The sequence below is a fragment of the Primulina eburnea genome, chromosome 8 (assembly GCF_022965805.1).
Source record: "Primulina eburnea isolate SZY01 chromosome 8, ASM2296580v1, whole genome shotgun sequence".
NCBI lineage: Eukaryota > Viridiplantae > Streptophyta > Magnoliopsida > Lamiales > Gesneriaceae > Primulina > Primulina eburnea.
Genome location: NC_133108.1, coordinates 20,381,350 through 20,389,643, shown reverse-complemented (window position 1 = coordinate 20,389,643; position 8,294 = coordinate 20,381,350). Strand labels below are relative to the sequence as shown.

General features: G+C 34.1%; 1 protein-coding gene across 1 annotated transcript; it reads left to right on the top strand.

Moving 5' to 3' along the window:
* The first annotated feature begins 5,963 nt into the window (after positions 1–5,963).
* On the top strand, positions 5,964–6,467 carry LOC140839074 (secreted RxLR effector protein 161-like). The gene has a single exon (XM_073205707.1). It carries the CDS (start codon positions 5,964–5,966, stop codon positions 6,465–6,467), a length of 504 nt encoding a protein of 167 aa, XP_073061808.1.
* Positions 6,468–8,294: the final 1,827 nt, after the last annotated feature.

Below are 8,294 nucleotides of genomic sequence, written 5' to 3'. Positions count from 1 at the left end.
CATTTAAATAAATAATGCAACGCTAAAAATCAATGTAACTTAAATAAACAATTTAAATAAATGTTTGAGTTTTACGTGTACTGAATTTGGACTATACATGGATAATTGAGCTGTTTGAATTGTGGTAATTTTTTTTCACCATTTGACCAAGTAATTTGAGAGATATGATCAAAAAGCTAGAGCAAGGTAAAACTATCACTCTTTTGGTAAATTTATTTATTGCTTAATTTGATCCCAATTGTGAGAAGATTTTTATCTCATTATTGTTACTAATATTTTAGATATTATCATCAACTTTCTACAGGTTCAAAAATCATCTTAATCTCATTTGCAATGTCAATGTTATTCTTGTTTTATCGAACATGTAAAAATAGTAAAAACTTATAATTACATAACAACTTATTTTGTACATTTTATTATAAAACATATAATATTTTAACATTTAATAAAACAAAAACTATAAATTTATATTATAAAATATTTAATTAATGTACAATTTTTATGTCTATCACACCCCAACCAGCTTATTGTTAGTCCCTAGCAATTTAAGAGTTAATAGCAATACAAAACATATTAACTAATTTAAATATAAATGTAATCGGAACTATCCAAGTGTTTAAATTAAATTTGAAAACTGTCAAAGTTATATCAAGATCATCATAATTATAATTTATGAAATAATCTAAGCTGATAAATTCAAAGCTTATTTTCAGGTAATTAAGTGTACACGACCTTCAGAAATTCCTAGTAAGAGTATCAACTCCATATCCTCATAGGTCAATAAATGTTTCAATTAATGGGAACGATTTCTCTCATGGAGTTGGAATAAAAATAAATGCTCAGGAAAATGGTTTACAAAATGTAGACAGACAAACGAGCCATATTAATCAAAAGATAGGAAATTCATTTATTCAAAATCTTGTTATTCTTATTATATATTTTTTTTTCCTGATTTTTTTATAACATCATGATATCAGACTAAGTTTATGCTTCTTGACCACATGTTTATTTAATTTTTACAATATATTTATCTCATTTTATTTTTTTTCTTTTTCTTTCTTCTTTTTTTTATGAGAGATAAATGGGTCGAACCATAAAACTTTTAAAATTACATAGATCTTCAACATCTTTTTTTTCCCACTTTTTTTTCAGAAAATATCTATTTTTTTTCTTCAAAATAAGAACTCAAGATCTAAACAATAAATAACATCTCTAATGATCAATAAATGCTCGAAAGATGTTTTCTCAGCTTTTCCACTCACTCACAAAATATGTGTGAGTTTAAATTTTAGGCACTTTTATAAGGTATATCTTGGGTCATATGCTTTAATACATGATCTTATCACCATGGTTAATCATTCAAAAATATTTCATAAATAATATTTTTTATAGTGATCAGAATATTAAAATTGACTTTTTTTTCAAATAAAATTTATACATCCTTAAATAGATTATTACATTTTCTAATTTAAACCTTTCAAACATTTAATTCATGCTATTTTTACAAAAATTACTAAGATATAAACAATAAACATGGTTTTATTAAAAATTATTTTTTTAAAATTTTTTTTTATAAGTTTGTTCTCCCCCCAATCAGAATATGATATTTTCCCAAATGTCAAAATAACTATTAATAAAGAGTACATAACGAAAGAGATATCATCTGGAATTTTATTGAAGATAACAAACTGAAACAACGCAAACAAATCCACGACTTTTGAATCAATGATCCAACTTTCTTTTCTTAATACTTCATTGCGACCAATTGATCTTTGTTATCATCGGATCAGACTTATAAAAAAAGCTTTCAAATCATCAATTAATGGGTCAGCAGTCGAAGCAGAGATGAGCATCCTTTGTGAATTTTCTGAAATGAAACTCTGTTTCACAGCTTTATCAAGAAATGTTGACAAACTGTCATAATAATTATTGATATTCAACAAGCCCACAGGTTTAATATGGATATTAAGTTGTGCCCGATAAACAGTGTGAAAAATTTCATTTAATGTACCAAAACCACCTGGTAATGCGATAAAAGCATCAGAATTTTCGATCATTTTTCTGATTCTTTCATACATAGAAGAAACTTTTAATTCCTCCCCAATCGTAATACCTGTAATATTTCACTCAGCTAAAGCTGTAGGAATAATACCCAAAAGCTGACTACCTCCAAGATGAGCATATGTGAAAACACATCCCATTAACCCAAAATTACCTCCCCCATATACCAGTGAATATTTCTCTATCTTTCCAAGATTATTCGCTGCTTCTACAAACACTTCATTATTTTCCAGGACTCGACCCACAAAATACACAAATATTTGTTTGTGTAGAGGATCCAACCATGTTATTACTTTCTTTTTGGTCTGCGAAAATAGAGAGAAATATGAGAGATTTTATTGGGTAATATGTTTTCATGACAAAACTATGGGTCACAGCTGTAAGCAGAATAAACAATAAAAACAATAATGTCACACATGCTATAGACAGTAGTGTGATTGTGGCTCACAATTTTCCTCTGGTTTTACGTCCAGAAACGGCTTCAACGCCTTCTATGAGTCGAGGATATATTTCTCATCCAATTTTCTTATACATTGGCAAACATTGTCTTTTTTAGTCGGATTCCCAAGACTATTACGATGACGCTCATCTTGGAATTGTTTCCATAAACGGAGAAGTTCAATATGCACGTGTCCACTAGAATTTGTCTCAAGAGTCAATAAGATGTTATCTAAAGACTCTTTACTCAGCTCATTCTTAATGAAACCAATTTTATCTTCTATGTTATTGGAAACACATCCCAAAGATCTGCATCGTTTGCTAGAAGTCCATCTTGCACACTTATGACAAACTCTTAACCTTTTGGCCCTTCGTTTTTTCGCATAAGTTGTGCTTTTTCTTAATCCAGGCAAATACCAAATGAGCAATGATTGTGGAACTTCTCCTCCTAATCGGACCTTAGCTTCTATTACAAGACGAATATCTTCTGGAATTCCTTTTTGCATTAGCAATCTCAATATTTCACGCCTACCTGCATAAATTTTTCTTAGAACATTTTTCAGAAACAGAGAGAAAATATTTACAAATTTTTGAGAGAATTTTGATCCATTTTGAAAAGAAAAAAAATGATTTTTTTTATTTTTGTATAAACAATTGTGGGAAACTGATATAATCGACTATGAGAGTCACAGAGTACTGTTATCCGCCATTTAACCGAGAAAATAAAAAGATTAAGTAAACCTCAAATAAAAACAAACAAAATTAAATACAACACAAAAAAAACAATCAAGGATCGGAAAGGGAAATAAACTCTTCTTGAAAGATTTCATTTCTAAAAATGGTTTAAGCCTTTTTCCATTTACTTTAAAAATATCACCGTTTTTAGGATTTTAAATGTCCACAGCTCCATAAGGATGCACATGCTTTACAACATATAGGTCTGTCTATTTTGATCGTAATTTTCCTGAGAATATGTGAAGTCGAGAATTATAAAGCAAACTTTTTTTACCAATCTCAAAAGATTTTCTAAGAATTATTTTATCATGAAATGATTTGATTTTTTATTTATAAATCTTGAATTCTCATACGCGTCATTTCTGAGTTCATCATGTTCATTAAGCTGCAATTTGCGCAATTTGTTTGCAATTATCTATGCTTGAATTAAAAGTTTTGATCGCCAAATAAGCTTTATGTTACAATTCCACAGGCAAATGACAATGTTTTTCGTAAACCAACCTATAGGGAGACATATTCAATGATGTTTTAAAAGCTGTTCGCTATGCCCAAAGTGCATCATTACGCAGAGACCAATCTTTTCTATTTGGGTTAACAGTTTTTTTCCAAAATTTGCTTTATCTCCTTATTAGCTAATTCAACTTGTCCATTTGTTTGAGGATGATAAGGAGTAGTTACTTTGTGAGTAATACCATATTTTTTAATTAATGAAGAAAATTGTTTATTGACAAAGCGAGTTCCCCCATCACTTATCATGGCTCAAGGAATTCTAAATCTGCTAAAAATATTTTCTTTCAAAAATTTGATGACGATTTTATGATCATTTGTTCGACATGGAATTGCCTCTATCCATTTGGAAATATAATCAACTGCAACTAAAATTTATAAGTATCCAAACGACGGTGGAAAAGATTGTTAGAGTAGGTGCCCGGCAAACCAACTTGTGGCTCGGGCTTTATTGAATCTAATCTAAAACATTCTTTATTTTCATAATATTTTACGATTATGGCATTATAATTTATCTGTATATCCATGCAAGCTGCATAGATAAATTCCTTGAATATACAATAGGTACAATGAGGTCTGCGTCGCAACATAAGATCACGAAACTCATTAGGAAGTGAACCGTGTATTCTAAACAGGTTCCTAGTCGAATCAGCCGCCTAAAACAAGGATAAAGGTCGCTCGAGCTTGAGAGTAGCATCTCTCTCGCTCGTATTTTATGAAATACAAGTCTGAAACCTTTGAAAAGTTCAAAGAATTCAGATCAGAAGTAGAGAAATAGTTAGGAAAAAGTATTAAAACACTACGATTAAATCGAGGTGGAGAATACTTGAGTATTGACTTTCAAGACTACCTTAAAGAGAATGAGATTCTCTCATAGTGGACTCCACCTGCCACATCCCAAGTATATAGTGTGTCAGAACGTTGTAATCGGACGAGATGTACATGGTTCGATCTATGATGGGATTCACTGAGTTGTCGTCATCCCTTTGGGGATATGCGCTAGAAACAGCGGCAAGGTTGTTGAATCAAGTCCATACAAAGGAAGTGAATAAAAAACTCCATATAAGATATGGATGGGAAAGTCGCCCAAATATTCTTATCTAAGAATATCGAGATGCCTTGCTTACGTGAAGCAGGCAGTGAAAGACAAATTGATTAGTTGAGCCAATTTGTGCTACTTTGTGGGATAACCAAAGAACTCTATTGGATAATACTTTTATTATCCTAGTGAAACAAAGGTGTTTGTTTCAAAGAATGTCACCTTATTGGAAAAGGAGTTTCTATTAGATAGAAAGGTGAAATGAACTCGATGAAATTCGAGAACCTCCCACTACAAAAATAGTAGAATCCACACGCCAAGAGCCAATCAAATAAACAAAAGCTCCTAGAAGATCTGAAAGGATCTCAAGGCCGCATAATAGGTCGAGCATGCTTCTTGAAGAGGGCCAAGGTGAGTCCATTCGTGGATGTGATCCAAGAAATTTCAAGGAAGAATTGTTTGATGCCGATTCATCTAAATGACTTGAAGTCATGCTGTCCGAGATGGACTTAATGTATTCGAACCAAGTATGGTCCTTAGTAGATCCACCTAAGGGAATTGTTCCCATAGGATGCAATGGATTTACAAAAGAAAACTTGGAGCGGATGAGAAGGTGGTGACCTTCAAAGCTAGATTGGTAGCAAAAGGATATACTCAAAGGCAAGGTGTTGACTATGAGGAAACCTTTCTCCAGTCGCAACGTGCAAGTTAGGATACTGCTAGCCATAGCAGCATGATATGACTATGAAATATGGCAGATGGATGTGAAGACATCTTTCCTTAATGGTGAGATAAAGGAAGAGATTTAAATGTCTCAACCTGAAAAATTCACATCAGTAGGAAGTGAGCATAAAGTATTCAAACTTCAGAGATCCATTTATAGACTCAAACAGGCATCAAGGAGCTGGACCTCATATTTGATATCACTATCAAAGAGTTTTATTTTGCAAAAAATCTTGAGGAACCTTTTGTATACAAGAAGTTTATTGGGAATGCAGTGACATTCCTAGTACTTTATGTTGATGACATACTACTCATTGGAAATGATGTAGGGATGTTCTCCATGAAGGATATGGGCCAAGCATCATATGTATTAGGAATACAAATCTATAGCGATAAATCAAAGAGGATGCTAGGGCTCACCCAATCTACATATATTGATACCATACTGAGGAGATTATCTATGGAGGAGTCAATGAGAGGATATCTCCCATTGTCTCATGGTGCGAATCTATCCAAGTCTATGTGTCCTAAGACTGATGAAGAGATAGAAACCATGAGCCGCATTCCATATGCGTCTGTCATAGGCAGTATTATGTATGTTATGATATCTACTCGACCTGATATTACATATTCACTGGGTGTTGCAAGCCGATATAAGTCGAATCCCGATCTACTGCATTGGAAAGCAGTGAAGGACATTCTTAAGTACTTGAGAAGGACTAAGAATTTTTTCTTGGTATATGGGAGTGGAGAATTAAAATTTAAAGGCTACACTGATTCTAGCTTCCAATCAGATGTGGATGATTCCAAATCGACCTCCGGATTTGTATTCAAGCCCAATGGTGGTGCTGTCTCTTGGAAGAGTTCCAAGCAAAACACCACAGCGGATTCAACCACTGAGACCGAATATATAGCTGCATCTGCTTCAGTAAATGAAGGTGTTTGGATGAGGAATTTCATCTAAGAGTTGGGTGTCATTTCTCAAACAGTTGATCCAGTCTCGGTCTACTGTGACAACACTAGTTCTGTAGCACAAGCGAAGGAATCGAGGTCTCATCAGCGATCCAAACACATATTGAGGAAGTTCCACATAATCCGAGGGATTGTGGGAAGAGGAGACATTTTCATAGAAAGAGTCTCCTCCGTATATAACGTTGTTGATCCACTGACGAAGCCCCTGCTAGGACCATTGTTTGAGAAGCATCGCTTCTAAGATCTATGGGTAGTTGGCTATAGGGCAAGTGGGATATTGTTATAGTAGGTGCCCGGCAAGCCAACTTGTGGCTCGGGATTTATTGACTCTAATGTAAAACATTCTTTATTTTAATAATATTTTACGATTATGGCATTATACTTTATCTGTATATCCATGCAAGCTGCATATATAAAGTCCTTGAATATACAATAGGTACCATGAGGTCTGTTCGCAACGTAAGATCATGAAACTCATTAGGAAGTGTACCGTATATTTTAAATAGGTTTCTAGTCGAATCAGCCGCCTAAAACAAGGATAAAGGTCGCTCGAGCTTGATACTAGCATCTGTGGTGTAAACGCCGTGTTTCATTGGCAAGGGCATGGAGATGTCCATTCACATAGATGGGTGATCATATGATGATGCACTGAATAACTCTCCCTTGGAGTATCCAATTGGTTCCCACATATCGAGTGGAATAGTCCGCAGTTTTGGTTGTACATCATTAGTCCTTTGACCCGGGACAATGTAGGGGCTATACGTACTAGCATGCACTTTGATCCGTTTACCGACTCCATCGAGGGTCATCAATGGCGAGGTTGGGTGTAGTTTAGAAATACATAGGAGCAAATGCATTGTAGTCGGGGATTCACCGTTCGCCTACAGGTGAAGATATCTTATGTGATCTAATGAGTTAATAGTGCAAGGAGTCTCTGGCCAGAGCAAGAAATGTGCTTTAGGAAAAGGTGTTTTCCTAGTAGCACATACCATGCCACTATTAATACTCAAAGATAAATCACATCGTTATCGAATTCATATACAACTCTCGATATACCAATGGTTGCATATTCGATTGGGATATATGTGTTGAAGAGACCGTACTGTACACTAACTATGACTAAAGGTTCTTGTAGGCACTATCAGTGATACCTAGGGGATCATGGGGCGATGCTACTAGACGCTCTTACCATGATCCGATGGGTGCAATCGGAAATGAGTTCTGACATTCTTGATCAAAGAGTTGCTGAAAAAAATGTGGCTAACTAAAGTAAGCCCGAATAACATTAAATGCTATTTTGAATCACATTGAGATGTGAACCCATGGCTAGTTGTATCCCTGAACCATTGAGGGTCACACAAGTATCGGATTATGTGTTCCCGTTGAGATAGTCAAATTTCAAGGAGTTGGAATTTGGCGACTCTAGTTTGATGGAGATCAAACATGAAGCTTATAAAGGACTTTATGAGATGATTCCATATGATGGAAGAACTGGAAGTTGGCATGATTGTTAAATAAGGAAGGAGAGTGGAACTGCCTGTTTTGTGAAGGAGTTCACTAAAACTGGCAGCTGCCAAATATATTAACTTCCATATATGGTATGTGAAAATTTTGATCTTCGAAATTTTCGATTTTCATTATATGAACAAGATTTCTATCCTTGGTACATCGACGATCTCAGATCGTCGATCAGGGTTATAATAAGTTCAGAATCATTTTTTTAGTGAATTTTGAATTTACTAATTAAATGATTGGTGCTAATAGTAGTGACTACTAACATGCATAAATTCCCATAAATATTCTAGAGGAGTCTAGAATT

What these genes read in the sequence shown, in the direction of transcription:
- LOC140839074 (XM_073205707.1), top strand. Translation starts at nt 5,964, where the DNA reads ATGGAGGAGTCAATGAGAGGATATCTCCCATTGTCTCATGGTGCGAAT.